Source organism: Corythoichthys intestinalis, chromosome 15 (genome assembly GCF_030265065.1).
Source record: "Corythoichthys intestinalis isolate RoL2023-P3 chromosome 15, ASM3026506v1, whole genome shotgun sequence".
Taxonomy (NCBI): Eukaryota; Metazoa; Chordata; class Actinopteri; order Syngnathiformes; family Syngnathidae; genus Corythoichthys; species Corythoichthys intestinalis.
In genome coordinates, this window is record NC_080409.1 from 9,286,632 (window position 1) to 9,308,643 (window position 22,012).

At 40.1% G+C, this 22,012-nt stretch overlaps 1 protein-coding gene across 8 annotated transcripts in view; it reads left to right on the plus strand.

Annotated features, from left to right (window-relative positions):
• lrrc9 (leucine rich repeat containing 9) overlaps positions 1-22,012 on the plus strand; it is an 82,897-nt gene that overhangs the window by 38,100 nt on the left and 22,785 nt on the right. For all 8 annotated transcript variants that reach the window (XM_057859255.1, XM_057859257.1, XM_057859258.1 and 5 more), the window contains 2 exons: positions 7,558-7,694; positions 15,259-15,476. In XM_057859255.1, coding sequence (XP_057715238.1) covers positions 7,558-7,694; positions 15,259-15,476 — 355 coding nt within the window. The remainder of the gene's footprint in view (positions 1-7,557; positions 7,695-15,258; positions 15,477-22,012) is intronic.

Below are 22,012 nucleotides of genomic sequence, written 5' to 3' on the forward strand. Positions count from 1 at the left end.
TTCGTGTGCCCGGTGTTCACCCGATCAGAAATTGCAACTTTGTGCTAAAAATGGCAGAGAATACAGCGATTACAAAGTAAACACTACAAACTTTCTTTAAATAAAGGACTATTTACTTACGTTTGATCATAGACGGACATGTAGAAAGAGCTCTCCTCAGACACATCCTGCCATGTTAGCTGCTCTCTCACTGTTTACTGTAGTTAAGCATTAATTTACACCATATTCGTCTTGAACATGTGGCAGCTATGCGTTCCTCCGACATCGGCCAGTTTGTCTGGCGGTAATTCTTCAGCTGCTTCCCTGGCAGACATGCACAGCTCTCCTGCCTGCAGCAGGGGACGAGCTGTAACTTGCTCGCCGCCGGTGTTGTGCTGAAAAATAGCCGCCCCGCGTGAAATGTCCGCCCTGACGGGAGCCCCCACACGTCACTCGTACAAACAGCTTTTTCTTACCAATCGATGGACACAGAAACGAATTTCTTGTACCGTAAATATGTATTATTTTACTCTGCTCAAACTAATAAATGTCATACCTGTGTGACTGTCATTGGGATATGGTCGTGAAAACCTGTAGACTAATACATTTTTGTTCAAAGATGGTTATGTGGCGCTGTCCACGATTTGTTACTAAAATAAAGTACTAGTTTTTTGTGTAATTTATTTATTTAAAACTGATTTTACAGTGGTAAATCCATTACTGTAATGCGTACATAAAAAACATTTGATGTTTTCACCTCAATAAAGCGTTATAAATAAGCACTCCCTTTTGAGGGGATGTTTCACGCGGGGCGGCTATTTTTCGGCACAACACCGGGCGGGTTGCCGATCGGCTAAGACAATCGACAAACCCTCCGCCGTGTGACGTGGTCCCGGGTAGTTTTGAGTGATTTTTAGCTTCAAAAGTCGAGAATAGACTCCACTCGGTTCGGGTTAGCATGTCGGCTAGCTGTCACGCCTCCTAGTTTGTTTGCGCTCTTCTAAGCCGGGGCAGGGAAATGACAAAAAACTCTAGAGGCATAAAATATAGTTTGGGAGGTGCAAGAAGTGGACAGTTTTGACCATTATGAAGTAATTACTTTGATAAAAAGAATATCCTGTAAAAATATTGCAGTAGAGAGACTGAAACAATGACATTTTGCGGCTCTCTTCGGCTCATTTTCCTCTTTCTGAATAATTCCCTCTCAATGGGCTGAATTGTAAATCATATGAAACCGTGACCCTGCCGACGTCATCCTCCTGTTGTTTTTATAAATGTAATATTTATTATTATTCATCGAAAGTGTGGCAACTTGAAGGTGAATAGTAGCTGGCAACCCTCCCATTTCAATTAAATTGTACGTTCATCTCCGTAAATGGCAGTATATGAGTTCAGGTATATATGGCGGAAAACACTCAGATGACTTGAAGTTCCGCTCTGAAACCCCTAATTTGCCCAAATTTCAAAATCATCCTTATGCACGTGTGAGACATCATTTGAAATCCTAAAATCACAATTTTCTGGGGGAAGAAAAAATTTGAACAGGAGGGCATTTGAAATAAATAAATGAATAAATAAACATCAAAACCCTAACTGGAGGTGAGAGCATTAGAGAGCAAAATTGAAGACGCCATGATTTTAATGAGATACTATCGCGTACTTACCTCTTTTCGATCCAAAACTCCATTTATCATGTATAACCGAGTGTCGAGACAGAGCTGCGAATGGCCACAGCCGGATTTTCGGGGGATTTTTATGTGTGAAACATGGTAATATAACAAGGGTCGCGATGCAGAAATCAAAAAGTGGTCGAGATTTTCTTTTTCATATATTTACCCTTTTCAACGTTTTTTTTCCCCAATTTTTCTTTGATTGGATCGATTATTTCTCATCTAAAAAAATGGGGGAAAATGCGACAGTAACAAAAATAAAATAAAATGATAGTTATAAGGTCGATATCAGTGACTTATTTACAGACACAATTTTTTCCATTGTGACGTAATTGTTTAAAAGTTTAAAAAATGCTAGTGAATAATTTTTTAATGTTTTTTTTTTTTTTTTTCCCAAAAACTAAATATTACACATCAGCGCGACGTCTGTAAACGGGGGTCTCCAGGGTAAAACGGACAAATTAAAAATAGTTTGGGGGCTTAATGCGCCAAGAATCTGCTATGACAGCATATAGACATATTGTTCTATCAAACACAACAGTTCTTTTGGCTTAAAATACAGTAGTTTTTTTTTTAAAGAGGGGTGCAAAAGCAGAAACGGATTTTTCCGCCTTGTCTGTATTTTTTCCGCCATATACAGTGGGACAAATAAGAATTTAGTCAACCACTAATTGTGCAAGTTCTCCCACTTGAAAATATTAGAAAGGCCTGTAATTGTCAACATGGATAAACCTCAACCATGAGAGACAGAACGTGGAAAAAAAAAACAGAAAATCACATTGTTTGATTTTTAAAGAATTTATTTGCAAATCGTGGTGGAAAATAAGTATTTGGTCAATACCAAAAGTTCATCTCAATACTTTGTTATGTATCCTTTGTTGGCAATAACGTCGGCCAAACGTTTTCTGTAAATCTTCACAAGCTTTTCACACACTGTTGCTGGTATTTTGGCCCATTCCTCCATGCAGATCTCCTCTAGAGCAGTGATGTTTTGGGGCTGTGGTTGGGCAACACGGACCTTCAACTCCCTCCACAGATTTTTTATGGGGTTGTGATCTGGAGACTGGCTAGGCCACTCCAGGACCTTGAAATGCTTCTTACGAAGCCACTCCATTGTTGCCCTGGCTGTGTGTTTCGGATCATTGTCATGCTGAAAGACCCAGCCACGTCTCATCTTCAATGCCCTTGCTGATGGAAGGAGATTTTCACTCAAAATCTCTCGATACATGGCCCCATTTATTCTTTCCTTTACACAGATCAGTCGTCCTGGTCCCTTTGCATAAAAACAGCCCCAAAGCATGATGTTTCCACCCCCATGCTTCACAGTGGGTATATTGTTCTTCGGATGCAATTCCGTATTCTTTCTCCTCCAAACACGACAACCTGTGTTTCTACTAAAAAGTTCTATTTTGGTTTCATCTGACCCTAACACATTCTCCCAGTCCTCTTCTGGATCATCCAAATGCTCTCTAGCAAACTGCAGACGGGCCTGGACGTGTACTTTCTTTAGCAGGGGGACACGTTTGGCAGTGCAGGATTTGAGTCCCTTGCGGCGCATTGTGTTACTGATAGTAGCCTTTGTTACTGTGGTCCCAGCTCTCTGCACACTGAAAAAAATAACTCATTGGATAAACACAAATAAATTTTGGGCAGGATTTTCTTCCATTAAATTTATGTAGCCCCAACTAAAACTAAGTACCTCTTTGTAATATGATCAAATTGAGTTAGTCAAACTCATTTTTATCAAATACAGCCAAAATAAAATTAGTACTTTAACTGGCCTCAACTTATTTACCTTTGTTTAACTCAAATTAATATAGGCTAAAATATTTTTTTCATACTTCATTTGACCCTCATATCAGACAGAACACAAAATCTGACAAAAACGCATCCCAATTTACAGTATACCTATCATCATGGAACTCATCAAAATAATGATGAAAAACATTGTTTTTTCCTCTATGATGAAGACAGCGCATGACCTATCACATTTAAAAAAGTAATCTGCTGACTTCAAAAGTGGTTTAAACAAAGTAGCACAAGTACTAGTACAACAATAAGTACAATATTTGCAAAGGCTAAGGCATGGTATAACCAGCTCCAATGAAACCTTACCATAAAGTAGGATGACCAAACGTCCTCTTTTGCCCGGACAAGTCCTACTTTCACGCAGTATCCTCGTTGTCCGGGCGGGTTTTATAAATTCATAAAAATGTCCGGTTTTTTATGATTTTTTTTACGGGACCAACTTGAAGAGAATTCCTCCGGCCGCTAGGGGGCAGCGCTTGCCTGTGTTGACGTTGCTCCTACTAGTAGGGGCGGGAGAAGGAGTAGATCTTCTTCTTTTTTGTTGGCAGTTCACCCTTTGTTTCATGGGGAATTACCACCATCTACTGACGGTTTGGCGAGAGCTCAGACTACAGCAAGGAGTTCAATAAGAAGTTCTAAAAGACGTGGCTCCATACACCTTTCTGTAAGTTTCTCCTGTTAATGTCGATCACGTGTTTTCTGTTGTACATAGGGTTATATGTGTACACAGAGATGCAGTATATTGTATGAGTCTTGTAATTGTTCTGCGTTAGTTAGTGGTTGAATGCTAGTATAGCTAAATAGCTGTGTTGCTTATGAGTTTTTTTTTTATTTTTACGATAAATACGTATATAATGGCAACTGTTGACTTCTGTCGGAGATTTGTACTGGTGTAATCTGTAAAATCCCGTTTGTTGTCGCATCTTTGCGCTGCTGCGCTAGGCATTATGGGCAATGTAGTTTTTAATTTGAACTGCTGTGTTTGGAAACATGCTGGTTGAATCGCTTGTCAGTTTATTTCAGTTATTGTTTGCGTACACTTTAGAACATTGTATGAGAATAAAAATTGAGTGGGAATAACATTTTGTCAACGACAATTGTCGTGATCGTAATTTTAAAAAATGTTGAGTTGGCACATAGCCAACTGTGTGTGTGTATTAACTGGACTACATTTCCATGAGTCTGCATTATATTATTATTATTATTATTTTTTTAAATTTATTGTTTGATTATTTTTTTAGGAAGAATAAAGCCTGTTGAGTAAAAAAAAAGTGGGAGATATACGCATCTTTGAGTGATCTTCGAGTAAAATTCAAGTATCTCGAGGCTGCGCCGAGTGTCCTCTTTTTGGAAATCAAAATATGGTCACCCTGCCATAAAGTGCAGTATGTAACGCCTGCAAACATATTAAATATATATGTACAACACACATGTAGAAGTACAAAACAGAACCTGAATAACATTTAAATTTCTTTTGAGTCCAGTCAGCCTATCCATATGCCCTCAATCACAATTCCCATGTCCTGTGGCTCCTCATATCCATCTCTTCTGATTCTGATTCTGATTGATTCTGATAAACAACAGACAGAAAATCATATATAAAATCTAAATGCAGTTACATTTAGCCCTACATTATAATAGATTATGCAAGGTGCAAGAGTGCCGATGCCATTTGTCGCATTCCACAAGTTATATAAACTCTCCCTCGTGTAGTTTAGCTAGCTAGCTAGCAAGCCCGCAATGTCTGACTTCACTAACGGTGAAATTTGTCTCACGGTCTTTTCACAGCAAGCGTTTAAAAATATTACATAATCGCGTACTCACCAATGACTGCGATTACAGCACCTTTGAGCGTCTCTGTAAAGTATAACCCCGCAGCAGTGCCTAGGGTTGCCACCTTTCAGAAATAGAAATAAGGGACGCCCCCCTCGAGCCCAAAGCCTTATGGGCGAAAAAAAGGGGCATCCCCAAAACTCATAAAATGCATAGAAATGTATCTATTTTTAGATGAGAAAACTGTATTGTGCACTATGTGGGCATGGCAGTTTCCTTGCAGCAGATTGTTTTGTTTTTTTCTGCAGGTTAGTGAAAAGAAGTTGTGAATATCGTGTTTCAGGTACAAATAATTGTGACGAAGGCTCTTCTGGGATCTTATATTCCGTTTGTGAAGGTCCCCTGCAGCATTCCGTTTTACACTTCCGTGAGACGCTGCAAAAACTTTCCTGCCTGCCTTGCAGTTCGTTTTATAATCATCATCAGTGTCTCTATCGAGCCACGCGTTCCCCTCTTCCCACTCCACTGTATTTTTTGGAGACGTTTCCCCTTTTGAGGATGAGGTGGGGTGTCCTGAGCTTCTGCTGCTGAAGAAGACATTTTTGTTTTGAAAACGCGCAGGGCGGTGCGCTGAACAGAGCGAGCGAGGTAACTAGGCAACGAACCCGGAAGTGGAGCGCAGTGCAGGGCAGACAGCAGGGGGCAGGCAGATAACTATCTTGCTGTCTTTAATATCTCCTGCCCTTTTTGTTCATTATTGTTGGCTCAGTGGTCACTCATGAGGGCAGGAGGTGTTTGTTTGTGTGTGACAGACGTGCATGGGCTGGGAGCACCGCCGGCCGCCACTCCCCGCCACCGGAGCCACGGGACCCATGGGACAATTGTGAAATACGGAATAAACTGCGTTCCGTATCGGTTCAGTACGGAACGCAATTTTTAATTCCCAATTACGGAACGATTCCGTATTTCAAGGGACGGGTGGCAAGCCTAGCAGTGCCGAAAGAAGTTGTCGGTGAAAAAGCAAGTCCAGACGGGGGTGAACAGAGGCTGAGCGCGTGTTGCTTTGCACATGCGCAATGGGCGGTCCCAATTCAAATGAAACGCATTCATTTTGAGTTCTGAATGTGAAGATGAAATTATTACATTAACACTATGAAATGTACATATATTTCGTATTTAATACATTTGTTTTAGCAAATCAAACACAAATTTAATGTGTTACAAAGAAGGGCTTGGATCAGTTTTTTGAGTGATTCACTAAGTCCCCCCGTGTGGTCCTGGGATTTTTGCTCTCCGTTCTTGTTATCATTTTGACGCCACGGGGTGAGATCTTGCATGGAGCCCCACATCGAGTGAGATTATCAGTTGTCATGTATGTCTTCCATTTTCTAATAATTGCTCCCACAGTTGATTTCTTTACACCAAGCGTTTTACCTATTGCAGATTCAGTCTTCCTAGCCTGGTGCTCTGGTGACTTTCGACAGCTCTTTGGTCTTGGCCATAGTGGAGTTTGGAGTGTGACTGACTGAGGTTGAGGACAGGTGTCTTTTATACCAATAATGATTAAAACAGGTGCCATTAATACAAGTAATGAGTGAAGCCTCGTTAAATCTCGTTATAAGAAGTTAGACCTCTTTGACAGCCAGAAATCTTGCTTGTTTGTAGGTGACCAAAGACTTATTTTCCACTCTAATTTGGAAATAAATTCTTTAAAAATCAAACAATGTGATTTTCAGTTTTTTCCCCCACATCCTGTCTCTCATGGTTTAGTTTTACCCATGTTGACAATTACAGGCCTCTCTAATCTTTTCAAGTAGGAGAACTTGCACAATTGGTGGTTGACTAAATATTTATTTGCCCCACTGTGTATAAAAAACAAATACAAAACAATATTAGTGCAGATACAAACAACTAAATGTTTTGTGTCAAAAACACACACATTTCCATAGTAAACATTTTGGTACACTCTGTGACCGCCAGGGGGAAGCAAATACCAGGAAATGGCTAAGATTTTGATGCAATGTGCTAAGGGTTCAGATAAAAATACAGTATAAACATTAGTGAAGTTCAGTTTATAGTACACATCTGCAATTTTCACAGTCTTTATTGTGAAAACCGTTTATATAAAAACTGCTCATTACCAAGAATGGGTTTACATGTGTACTGTCTGTCAAACGTTTTGTAAAAAGTCCAAATCTTTTACCTGCTGTGATTTTTCGTGAAGCATCCTATTTTGTGCTTTTGGCAAAATAGAGCAGCGGGAGGTAGATGGCTGTACTGTATATTTAACCCGAGCAGTTACAAAAGCCTATTTTCCTTTGTGAAGGCTCCTTCCACCAACCATCATCCTGGAGCCTCTGATGAGCAGCCTGGAGATACTGCATTTGAGTAACAATGGCATCTCCAATATGGCCAATCTGGAACTCAGCAGGCTCACCAATCTTAAAGTGCTCTTCCTTCAAGGTAGGTAAAGGTAAACACTGAAGCTCAAAGCCAGGTGCATGCTGGGGTTGGTCGGAGCAAAATGAGAGCAGCTTTTGATCGGGGCCACAAAGGCCACTTTTCTTGTCACTCAACTTGCTTGAAAACCTTTGCATCATATCTTTTGACTCACTTGTTTAACACAAACACATTGCAGAGCAGGTCATGTTTTATCACCTTCATTTCGTTTACATGACGGGGATCGTGGCTATTTGACGATCAAGGGGTTGCTGTCAGAATAATTTTGTCGTCATTGCGGATGTGTGGGCCATGTTCGATGCGGTGGTGGAATTTAACAAAGTAAAAGTACTTCATTACTTACCATCTTTTTGTATCTGTACCATAGATTTCATAATGTATTGACGGGACACGGGGCACGTGGGCGATAAATAGTTGTTGGCAGTGACGTGAGGTGAGGTTCATGGTTGGTGAGGCACGAACTCCTTTAGTGTCAGATTTCCAAATATATAAACCAAAAAGGGTAGCTTATTCAATTGGCCACTGGTTATTTCATATATCATCAGCATTCTTCACAAAACACGCACACACGATACATATTATCGAAACGTAAAAGTAAGAAAATAACAATAACCCTCAGTGTGTTGGCCGTCGCAATTCTATAATTCATGCAACATAAATGAGAGTATAGAGTGGTGTACAAAACCACAGAATTCAATTCTGACCTTTAGTGAAATATTCTGTTGTTTTTAAAACTTTTAATTCTGATACTTTAATCAATTTACTACAGATTGCTAAACAAAAAGTGTGAAAAGAAAAACAAAGAATATTTTATTTAAGGCCAAAATGTAGTTTTTAAATATTCTATTGTATTTTTCTAAGTCTAAGCTCTTCTTTTTTTATTTTTTTTATTTTTTAATAAGATTGAAATGAAAACTGTGGTCTTGCGCCTGTCCTTCACCACAAAAACTGGCGTTACTTTGGAAGGGCATAGGTTTGGTCTCAACATTCGTAGGGACGATATAACAGCATAACCTGCATGTAGGTACACTTTTTGCTGGGGACGGGACATTAATAAGACCAAACAGATTGGATGAAGGGGGCAAAGTGCCACATTTCTCATGTATATGAACCTAATTAATTAATAGGCAAAATGATCAATGCAAAATAAATCCTTATCTACTGATAATAACTTTTAGGTGCATTGGTTCAGATGATACACTGTTCGATTCAAACCTTTGTTTTCAAAAAATACTAAAGAAACATTTTGAAAACTTCCTGAATAAATGTCTGGTTTTTATTAGCAAACATAAACATAATGAAAATAATTCACTTAATAATGGTGGGGTCAATTCTATCCTTACAACATATGGGACTATTGAAAGATCTAAATTCTCTATAGAACTGAACATTATATCAAGCAAAAAAGGTAAGGTTGCTTAAAAGTTGGTGGGGACAATTTTAGCATCCTGAAAAGTTGGGAGTGTTATGTCCCTACCGTCCCTATGCAAACCTATGCCCTTTTTGTAAAAGTCCTCCTTATTTTCCTTTACTTTAAAAAATCTCTCCGCCTCAATGGAGAGGATTGCTTCAATTAGCTCGTTCTGTGTTCTATTTGACAAGCCAGAAAACACAGTGGATGTGTCCAAATGTCTAGGTAACCTTTCATCTTTCTCAGCAAAACCATGTAATCGTTCTACATATATGCCACGTTTAGAAGAGCTTACACGCTCATCGTTACCACGAAATGTTAACTCCTGTTTAGCTAGGATGCAGGTTGCATTAATGAGGTCTTTCAAACTCTTTCGGTTTTCCTTTACCTTAGCATTGTGGATGCTACCGTTGAGCTTCTGCTGTTCGTCAAAGCCAAATCGATCCTTGAGCTTCCAAAAGTTTTTAAAGCAATCAGGCTTTGAATGTGAGTGATTGAGCTCTCATGTTTGCTGAGGCTTCGTGGTAGTTTTTTAATGTCACAATATCTCGTGTTAGTCCAGACACTGGCACAAGTTGAGAAGAAAAGGCAGGGAAAGTAGCAAAGGCGATTTTTCGAAGGACAGCCACATAGCCAGTCTTTTCGGGTGTACCAGTCCGTTTGAAAAGCGCGAGTTATCTTCTGTCCAGTAGTTTGAAGCAAACCTTTTAGCTCCGGTGTTGTGTTAATCGCGTCCACTTTTAACGGAAAGTCCAGTTTCACGTACGCCCCCTTTCAGTGCGGCAGAGTACTATCTGCTGCAACCTGTGCCTTTTCACTGCGGTTTTATTTCCCATCAGCAAAACTAAATATGTCGCTAACAAACATTAAACTTTAATGGTTAAAGACATTAGCTAGACTGTGGAAAATCAGGTCAAATAAACGTATCTGGAAACATTATAATGGCGACATGCAGATGTATGGCAACCAGCACGCTCCAATTCCATGTATCAACCCAGTTTGTTATGGATTGCGCATTCAGAGGTGAGGCTTTACTCGTTGCTGCCGCACCTCTCGTTTCATTTCTTTATTTGAATAGGAAATAGGCAAATTCAGCGATTTTGACTATAAAAAATGTTTGAAATGAGTCATACATAAAGAGCAATGGACAAATATTAATATAAATTTGATGCTATAATTATTTTTTTGTCATGATGACAGGTGAGGCTCTGCCTCACCTGCCTCCCCTGACCGCATGTCACTGGTTGTTGGTAAATTGTTGGCGAGGGCGTCAAAGCTGACCGAGTGGAACCACAAAGATCTTTTTTTGTTGAAAATTCTTGTGAATAAATGCTTAAATCCCTGAATTCTTTATAGATATGGAGGTAAAAAAGTCTCGATTCTTGGTTAAAAGCAAAAAAAACATACAGGTAGCATTTATTTTACGTAAGTATTTTTGAAGTACAATGCTAGTCTGTTAGTGAATGTAGCTAGTGGCCGCCTGATGTAAACAGAGCTTTTCCGGTGAAAATTCTTGTGAATAAATGCTTAAATCCCCTAATTCTTCATAGATATGGACGTAAAATAATCTCGATCCTTGGTTGAAAGCAAAAAAAATGTGCAGTTAACGTTTATTTTACGTAAATATGTCGAAATACAATGCTAGTCTGTTAGTGAATGTAGCTAGCGGTTACCTGATGTAAACAGAGCTTTTCCAGTGAAAAATCTTGTGGATAAATGCTTAAATCCCTAAATTCTTTATAGATATGGACGTAAAAAAGTCTCAATTCTCGGTTAAAAGCAAAAAAACGTGCAGTTAACATTTATTTTACGTAAATACTGCGAACTATGATGCCAATGCAATAGCGGCTAATTCTTCCCATTGATTTTTTTTCACAACGTTTCCAAATGCATGCATGGTACGAAAAATATAATAATTACCTTGAATCCTCGAACAAATCACTCCTGAGACAATTGCACAATGCAGTACAGCTTTCATACTTTTTCAACAGAAATCCAGCGTTAGTTCGCTGCATGCGTGTGTTTGTGAATAGCTCCTCTTGATGTGGGCGGCCCCATACTTGAATGCGAGGGGCAGTGTATGACCGATCTGACCTGTCAATACATTATGAAGTCTATTATCTGTACTTAAGTACAAATTTGAAGTGGTACTTTTACTTCAGTACATTTTACAGAACGTATCTGTACTTTTTACTCCACTACTTCTCAAATTTTCGCCTGCGTTACATGTTACTTTTTTTGTTTGTTTTTTCTTATTGTGAATTGATAGTTCCGTTTTCGTGCCTCCTGCGCAATCGAAAAGAAGCCCCGTGCAACTATACCATAATTGAGCACTAGAGGCAGCAACATGAGTACAGGCCATACAATCTTTTCAACATCCGACGTAAAATTTGACTTGCCATTTGTTTCTACATCCAGCAACATGCTTGAAGTATGACAATTTATGACAGCACCGCAGTTTGTTTTCCCACAAGATGGACGCACGGCAGATTTTCTTGTGAGAGAAACCAACATGGGTTCCAAGAAGGTTTGTGCAAGTGTTCGTTGACGAAGAATTTTCGTTGTCGTCAACATTGACGAAAACAACACTGACTAATACTAATAAGTATTATGCTCCAAAAGACTAACACCAAAATTACAGTAGTATGAAAAAGTATCTGAACCTTTTGGAATTTCTCACTTTTCTGCATAAAATCACCATCGAATGTGATCTGATATTTGTCAAAATCACACAGATGAAAAAAAGTGCTTGAACTAAAAACACCCAAACATTTATAGGTTTTCATATTTTAATGAGGATAGTATGCAAACAATGACAGAAGGGGGAAAAAATAAGTAAATGAACCATCTCATTTAATATTTTGTGTCCCCCCTTTGGCAGCTATACCTTCAACCAGACGCTTCCTGTAGCTGCAGATCAGTCTGGCACACCGATCAGGACTAATTTTGGCCCATTCTTCTCTACAAAACTGCTGTAGTTCAGTCAGATTTCTGGGATGTCTGGCATGAATCGCTGTTTTTAAGTCATGCCACAGCATCTCAATGTGGTTCAAGTCTGGACTTTGACTTAGCCCCTCCAGAATGTGTATTTTGTTCTTCTGAAACATTCTGAAGTTGATTTACTTCTGTGTTTTGAATCATTGTCTTGTTGCAACACCAATTCTCTTTTTAGCTTCAACTGTCTGACAGACGGCCTCAGGTTTTACTGCAAAACATTGTGATCAACTTTTGAATTCATTCTTCCATTAATGATTGCAAGTGGTCCAGGCACTGAGGCAACAAATAGCCCCAAATCATGATGGTCCCTCCACCATGCTTCATGGTGAGGATGAGGTGTTGTTCTTGGTGAGCTGTTCCATTTTTCCTCCACACATGACATTGTCTGTTACTCCCAAACAATTCAACTTTGTTTTCATTAGTCCAGTAAATATTTTGCCAAAACTTCTGTGGAGTGTCCAAGTGCCTTTTTGCAAACATTAAATGAGCAACAATGGTTTTTTTTTTTTAGACAGCAGTAGCTTCCCCCGTGTAGTCCTCCTATGAACACCATTCTTTGCCATTGTTTTACATATAGTTGATGTGTGCACAGAGATATTGGACTGTGCCAGTGATTTCTGTAAGTCTTTAGCATACACTCTGGGGTTGTTTTTTGTTATCTCTGAGTATTCTGCGCTGACTTTTTGGCGTCATCTTTGGTGGACGGCCACTACTTGGAAGAGATGCAACAGTGCCAAACTCTTCACAATTTGTAGACAACTTCTCTGACTGTCCAGACTTTTAGAGATGGTTTTGTATCGTTTCCCAGCTTTATAAAAATCAGCAACCCTTGATCGCAGGTCTTCAGACAGCTCTTTTGACCGAGCCATGATGCACATCAGACAATGATTCTCATCAAGACAATTCTCACCAGGTGTGTGTTTTATAGTGGGCAAGGCAGCTTCAAACCACTCATCAGTGATTGGGCAGTAGGGATGCAACGATACAGTTAAGTCACGGTTCGGTACGATTTTCAATACGAGGGACACGATTTTCACTTCGATTCAATACATTTAATGCTCTGAAACAAAAAATACAAATGTTATTTTATTTTTTTGGTGTTTTGGGGTGTTTTTTTTTTTTTTTTTTTTGCTAACAAGCAAAAATAACTTCCATAATATTATACTGTATGTGCTTACTTCTTACTGATCCGTAGAAATTTTGCATCAAAGTGCTGAGAACAATCTTTACTGTTTGTAAAGTGAGGCAGGGCACACTTTTGATTGCTTTTACTCTCTGAGTAGGTATGTTTACCACATGAGATAAACATCCTATTTGTGGTCCGAGTCCATCTGTGTTACGTACTGAATTAACAATATTTGCTGCATTATCTATAGTCACTGGTATGGATCATCGATTTAGTATATGGACTATGCGTCCCATGATCACTCTAGGCTCACGCAGCCAATGACATGGGACTTGGGGGGATCTAATGTAGCACATCTAGGTTGCTATTTGATCATATCTAGTGTGTGTGCGCGAGTGTTGTTGGGCTTTAAAAAAAAGTTAACAAACGCCACAGAAGTCATGTCTGCTCATTACAGCACAACACCAGCATTAGACAATCAACTTTCATAAACAGGATGAGTTTGAAGTACGGCGCTCTTAATTTGCCACTCATTGTTCATCATGTAACCGTGAGTTAGCTCTCTGTGACTAACAGTCCAAACCTGTCTGTTGTCAAAGCGAGGTTATTTGTAGCAGCCAAGTTGGCAATAATATATTGGCAAACTTTGTTGTACGTATCCATAAAGACAGTCTTTGTTTAATCTTAGTTTAATATGTATGAGTGGGTATAGCATGTCAGCTCACCCAAAATGCTGCCAGTCAACGGATCTGTACGATATTGAAGCCGGCAAGCCGCCTCCTTAAGTTTCTGTCTGTCCTTACAAGCAATGATCCTCGTGTGCCACAGCTCCCACCTTTCATATAGTTTGGGGGAGGAGTGGAGGAGGGGGGCTGCCAGTGGCAGGCTTTGTTTTTTCAAGGCAAAGCTGCGCCGGACATTTTAGCAAGAGACGACAAAAATAAATTTGGAAAATACATTTTGGCAGCTTTTCATTTGGATCGAATATTTTTGCGTATTGAATCGAAGAGCACGTATCGAACGGTTCAATATAAAACCGAGTATTGTTTTATCCTTATTTGGCACACACCTGAGTTAAATTGTTTGGTAAAAATAGGGTTCAATTGCTCTTTAAGTCTCCATAGGAAGAGGGTTCACTTACTTATTTTCCCCCCTTCTGTCATTGTTTGCATGCTATCCTCATTAAAATATGAAAACCTATGAATGTTTGGGTGGTTTTAGTTAAAACACACTGTTTTTACATCTGTGTGATTTTGACAAAGATCAGATCACATTTGATGGTGATTTTATGCATAAATGTGAGAAATTCCAAAAGGTTCAGATCCTTTTTTATACCACTGTAAAAGGGCTGCCAAAAAACAACACTGCTTAACAATCATTCATTCATTCTTATTCTCACGAGGGTCGCAGGGATGCTGGATCCTTTCCCAGCTAACAATGGGCAGGAGGCAGGGTACACCCTGTAGGTCAATCGCACTGAAAAATGATCATTCTATTCCAGCCACCTTAGTTAAAATTAATTTCATGTGTACCTCTGTAGTAGTAGTGAATGAGTTTATTTTGAAATGTTTGTAAAATTTAAAACTTTTTTTTATATGAATACCAGCTAAACATCTTCATATCAAGGCTTCTATGAGTGCTTGAAATTCTTGATTTTGAAAGTTGCCAGTTTTAAGTGTTTTGAAGTGATACTTTGTATTATGCTTTTGTAATTAATTGTCAATAGTTGTTTAGTTGAATAGCTGTCTTATTTGATGGCGGAAAGTTAAAAAAAATGACGGATGATTCTGGAAATAACTTCATGCAGACTTCAATATCAACTATGTCTGCTATGAAAAAATATTTTCTCTGTGTATGGCAAAATAGCGTCTCTTAATATCGTACTGTGAAATAAGCATTTTTAATACATCCGCTTTGTACAGTCATAGACAAAAATGTTCACAGATTTTGGGTTTCACCACAGTTACAGCGTTTAAAATATTTATCCTTTTTTTTTTTTTAAATTGTATTGGAACATAAAAATGTTTTTCCAGGGAATGAGATCAGCCAAGTGGAAGGTTTGGAGGGCCTCCATCAGCTCAAAGAGCTTGTGTTGGATAGGAACCGGATCCGGGGCCTGTATGAGAACTCTTTAATTTCCCAGAGCGTCCTGGTGGAACTTCATCTTACAGAGAATCGTATCCGGGAACTCAACCATCTCTACCCGCTCGCCGAGCTTCGCAAGCTTTTCCTCGGCATGAATAAGCTTCAGGTATGATTTCGCCTCACCTCCAGAATTGACATTGCTAATGTCTCGTGACTAGTTTATTTTTGGCCAAATAAGTTAACTAACTGGATGCCATTGATGGTGCTCGACGTCTAATCCATTTTGACTGGGAGGGGGCGAATGAACATTCGTTCGTTCGAACACCCTCCCAGTCAAAATGGATTAGACATCGAGCGCTGTCGATGGCACTAGAAGATTAGCATGCACAGTCAGTCCTTCCAGTATAAGTGGATTGGACGTCAATCGTTGTCAATTGCAGGCGATGAGTTCATTTTGCGTCACTTCAATGTTATTTTGGATCATTACCAGTTGATTTTAAGGCATTTCTAGGTGACTTCTTTTTGTTTTGGTGTAATTTTCTGTTGATTTCGAGACATTTTTGGATCACTTACATGTTAACTCATTGACTGCCATTGATGGTACTGGACTACCAATCCATTTTGACTTGGAAAGGGCGAATAAACGAATGTAACTGCAGACACAAAAGTGAGCCAAGTAGTGCACGCACTCACTCAAATCTCTGGTTTTACGACGCCTGTGTCAAAATAAAAGCCTGTTATTTTGTTCATACAGCATGCAAGGGCGTAGGTTTGGTCTCAACATTGGTAGGATTCAGATTCAGAGATTCATTTGTTATTGACGCTAGCTCTCACAAGATGACAACAGATGCAACGAAATTCCGTTCGATGAGTGAGCATCGGGTCGCTGTAGACTTTGTTACGCGCCGCCACTTCTCTCTCTTCAGAAATTACAGAGCAAGTTACAATTAGACACATATATCATACAACATAGCATGGGTATGACACGACGCACAGGTCACGTGCAGGGATCTTTTGTACGGAAAAAAAACTACCAGTCATGGCTGGAGGAAGGTGGGCAGAATCAGTGATAGTAAGAAAAAGGCGGTGGCGGACTGAAGGGGGGTAGGTTGTGTGTGAGTGTGTGTATGCGCAAGTGTATCAGTATTTGTACATGTCTGTAGACAAAATAAGAGTCACAGGGCCCTGCAACCGGCCTTGGGAAGAGATCAAGGGCAAGAGATAGGGTCATCTGCGCGGCTCTGTCCAGGAGAAGGGAGGGGTGGGGTAAGGGTGTTCGGTAAAGGGAAGGAAAATTATAATCAAATCAAGCCAAATAAGTAATTCATTATGTCCAAATACGGTTGGTCTTCAGTCAAATTTGCGCTCCTCCTGGCGTAGGCGAGATCTCAGGTTCCTTAAGTCATTGCCAATAGTCGCGGTCTGCCTCGACAGTCCAGTCACCTGCCCCGACAGTTCCGTCACCTGGCGCAAGGTAGCATCCACTTTTCTCCATCCATCCTCGGTCCGAACCTTGAGTCCACGAAGCCAGTTCTCGAGCCAAGCCTCGACCCGATCTTTCAATGACTTGAATCGCACCGTTGGATCCGTGGTCAATTTGTTGATTTCCTTGAAAGCTGCTGTCTTGGAAACTTTCTGGTAGAGCAGGGAACCTCCTAAGCCAAGCAGAAGGAACGCCACAACCGTCACGACAAACAGCCAAATATCCTCCATATCTTCCACGGAAAGGACAGTAAGACACGCTGGTTTCCAGTGATCTCATGAATCTCTCACATAACCAGCGGCGAAGGTACCGTCCGGGTAAGAGGGCTCTCCTGGTGCACCCTTTCTTGTTGAAAAAATCTTGTGGGACGATATAACAGCATAACCTGCATATACACTTTTCGCTGGGGACGGGGCATTAATATGATCAAAAAGATTATTGAACGGGGGGCAGGGCTACATTTCTCAATTATTATTACTTATAATTTCATGAAAGCTCAGGGTTTGAAAAACTTTTTTCAGTGTTCATTCATTGTATTTTTACTTTCTCACTGTTTGACTAGTATTATACATGTTTTAATTTCACGAATTTAGCACTATTTTGGCCTTTGAAAGCCAAAGGTTTATTTAACAAATTTTTCACCCATACCAAGTATGCAATAAAAAATTGTATTGGATTCACTTTATATATATATATATATGTACACAGTAGTACCTCGACATCCATCCGCTTCGACACGCGATCTTTTTGACATCCGACGTAAAATTTGACTCGCCATTTGTGTCTACAGGCTTCGTCAGGTTTTTATCATTTATTTCAGAACTAATCCAACACAAATGCTTACTGTCCGCCGCAGCTGACATTCTCAAGAAAACATTGACAGTGAAAGTAAGCTCTCAACCTTACCGCTCCCTCTCTCTGTCACGTCAGCCGTACGGTGTGTTCGGGTACAGCAAAAAAACGTCTGCCACGTTAGAACCAGATTCGTTACATTATTACTAGTGTTGTACCGATACCATTTTTTAGCCCCGATATTAATACAGATACCTGGCTGTGCAGTATCGGGTGATACCGATACCATACCGATACCACCCCGTTTATTTATATATATATATATATATATATATATATATATATATATATATATATATATAATATATATACAGTGCCTTGCAAAAGTATTCGGCCCCCTTGAACCTTGCAACCTTTCGCCACATTTCAGGCTTCAAACATAATGATATAAAATTTTAATTTTTTGTCAAGAATCAACAAGTGGGACACAGTCGTGAAGTGGAACAAAATTTATTGGATAATTTAAACTTTTTTAACAAATAAAAAACTGAAAAGTGGGGCGTGCAATATTATTCGGCCCCCTTGCGTTAATACTTTGTAGCGCCACCTTTTGCTCCAATTACAGCTGCAAGTCGCTTGGGGTATGTTTCTATCAGTTTTGCACATCGGGAGACTGACATTCTTGCCCATTCTTCCATGCAAAACAGCTCGAGCTCAGTGAGGTTGGATGGAGAGTGTTTGTGAACAGCAGTCTTCAGCTCTTTCCGCAGATTCTCGATTGGATTCAGGTCTGGACTTTGACTTGGCCATTCTAACACCTGGATACGTTTATTTTTGAACCATTCCATTGTAGATTTGGCTTTATGTTTTGGATCATTGTCCTGTTGGAAGATAAATCTCCGTCCCAGTCTCAGGTCTTGTGCAGATACCAACAGGTTTTCTTCCAGAATGTTCCTGTATTTGGCTGCATCCATCTTCCCGTCAATTTTAACCATCTTCCCTGACCCTGCTGAAGAAAAGCATGTTTGACAGTGGGGATGGTGTGTTTAGGGTGATGAGCTGTGTTGCTTTTACGCCAAACATATCGTTTTGCATTGTGGCCAAAAAGTTCAATTTTGGTTTCATCTGACCAGAGCACCTTCTTCCACATGTTTGGTGTGTCTCCCAGGTGGCTTGTGGCAAACTTTAAACGAGACTTTTTATGGATATCTTTGAGAAATGGCTTTCTTCTTGCCACTCTTCCATAAAGGCCGGATTTGTGCAGTGTACGACTGATTGTTGTCCTATGGACAGACTCTCCCACCTCAGCTGTAGATCTCTGCAGTTCATCCAGAGTGATCATGGGCCTCTTGGCTGCATCTCTGATCAGTTTTCTCCTTGTTTGAGAAGAGAATTTGGAAGGACGGCCGGGTCTTGGTAGATTTGCAGTGGACTGATGCTCCTTCCATTTCAATATGATGGCTTGCACAGTGCTCCTTGAGATGTTTAAAGCTTGGAAATCTTTTTGTATCCAAATCCGGCTTTAAACTTCTCCACAACAGTATCTCGGACCTGCCTGGTGTGTTCCTTGGTTTTCATAATGCTCTCTGCACTTTAAACAGAACCCTGAGACTATCACAGAGCAGGTGCATTTATACGGAGACTTGATTACACACAGGTGGATTCTATTTATCATCATCGGTCATTTAGGACAAGATTGGATCATTCAGAGATCTTCACTGAACTTCTGAAGTGAGTTTGCTGCACTGAAAGTAAAGGGGCCGAATAATATTGCACGCCCCACTTTTCAGTTTTTTATTTGTTAAAAAAGTTTAAATTATCCAATAAATGTTGTTCCACTTCACGATTGTGTCCCACTTGTTGTTGATTCTTGACAAAAAAATTAAATTTCATATCTTTATGTTTGAAGCCTGAAATGTGGCGAAAGGTTGCAGGATTCAAGGGGGCCGAATACTTTTGCAAGGCACTGTGTATATATATATATATTTTTTTTTCCCAAAGAGCTACATAATTGGATGTGAAATCATTGCAATCAAGGCTTTGTCAGGCTGTTGCTTACCTTTGCCAAACAGGGAAAAGACTAGTACAAAGTGAATAGTCTACTAAACCCTAGTAGACAATCGTTGAATAAACCTTTGGGTCTCAAAGGCCAAAATAGTGCTACATTTGTGAAATTAATAAAACATGTATAATACTAGCCCAACAGTAAGAAAGTAAAAATAAATTCATAATAATAAACTCTGAATGAACTGATTAAACTTTTTTAAACCTCTCAAAGGTGCAACCTCTCAAACAGTGCAACTTTCATGAAATTATTGTCACATTTTGCTGCTGGTTAGATTGTGTTTTGTTGCTGGGCTGGTAGTGGGGGTGCACCTGAATCCAATGCAGGCTCATCAACGCAGCATTTGAGTACGGGTAAGCTCAGAGAAGGCTGCCGAGATATTTGCCTTGCTGATCGCCATTTGACATCTCGCACTATAGTCTCGCTACATTTGCTTGTTACGCCCCTGCATGTATTTGAGTGTTTTTATTTTGGCTTTTTAGCTCTCTGCCTATCGTCTTAGTTAACCTTTGAGTTTGTAGTATTGAGCTCCGTCGACCTGCTGTCACGGACTCCTTTTGTTATTTCTACTATCCCGCGATCGCGTGTTATTTTTTGTTTGCAATCATTAAACCCCTGTACGTGCAGTATCCCCCGCTTGTTGTCTACTTCGAGGTCCAACCTTGTTTCCGCATTTGCGAACGCTAACAATTATAAGTAATAATAATTGATCACAGCATCCCGTCTCTCTATTAGCCCAGCTTTTTTTCGGGAGGGGGGAGTCCCTTATTTCTATTTTTGAAAGGTGGCAACCCTACTTTGGAAACAGTTCCCAAATTACTGCGGCACTTCTTTCAGTAAAAGACAGTAAAAGACAATGAAACTAAAGTAGACGTTGTGAACTGACCAGAGATTGTTGCTCCGGTGCAGCGCCCTTCCTCTGGATAGCAGTCCTGCTCTTGCAGGCTCAAACTAGTTGTGTTCGTTCACGTTTCGTCTTCAAATGTTTTATCAGGTTCGAGGTATTGAAACTGGCCGATTTAACTCCACATCTCGAAACTTTCAGGCCGCAAATCTTGCATGCAGCCATTGATTTTAATTGACGGTATTTCTATTTTGAAATATTTCCCGACCGCCGCCATTTCTCCTGGTTTGTTTTTCCTCCATATGAAAAAGCGGCCTTGTCATTGGTCAGGAGTGGCTATTGGCCCGCTCTCATTGGTCTGGAGCAGGCCAATAGCGATAGCTGCTTGGTGTTCACGTGTCATCACACAACACAGAGACAGAGTGTAGTGAGCGCGAGGAGGAAAAAAGGCTGCGGTCAAATGTTATAACAATGGACCGTTAAATGGTATCGGCGCCATCTTTGTTGGTACTCGCCGATACCGATACCACCATTTCGGGCCGGATCGGCGCCCCCTGCCCATACTACTATCGGTATCGGTGCATCTTTAATTATTACGGGAATTATTATTATTATTATATTATTATTGCCTGGTACACCAGACTCACCGCTGTTCCAGCTATTGAGTCTGGCCACCATTCACGCGGATACAATTTCCAGGGCAGAGCAAGCCACAGCAAACAGACAGCGGAGTGGACCAATCAGCGACGGGCAGACGTGACGTTAGTAAAATAACGAGGGAAGGACGAGGGACTTGCGTGCGGAAGTAAAACTACAAAGAGAGCGGAGTTTATGCAACATGGCTAGCGCAAGACAGACTGTTGTCAATGACTCGTGTCGATGTGTTGGTAATTTAAAACTGATTTTACCGTGGATTGGAACATATTCTCGGCTCTGCCGTTCACCATCTGAGTTGTTGTGGAGACGACTTTTGACGTGTAAGAGTGACGTTGCTCGTTAAGAACACGTCACGCAAATAAACGAATCTGATTTGTTGATTGATTTTGTACCTGCTCGAGAGGCCGTTAATGGGCAGGTTCCCAGACTATACTCTCAGTGTTTGAAAAATACAGGGAGAACAGTCTGGCAGAGCCAGGCAAATATTATTATTCCGATTTTTATTCATAATATATTTGTTTTGCTATGTATAACTGCAATTTGTAATAGTACCAGCAGTATGTATTTAGGATTTAGTGAAGGATTTTGGGCTGTGGAACGAATTAATGGAATTATAACGTATTCTAATAGGAAAATCCTGCTCGTCAAACGACCATTTTGACAATCAAGGTCCTGGAATGAATTCAATGGAAAAAAAAATGGTATCGGTATGGGCCGACACTGCACAGTCAGGTATCGGGGCCAAAAAATGGTATCGGTGCAACACAAAAAATTTGTGGTGTGTCCCCCACCTCCACAAGATTAACGTCTTTTCACATTAATTACAGTGGCTGCTGCTAGCCGGAAAAAACAACAACAACT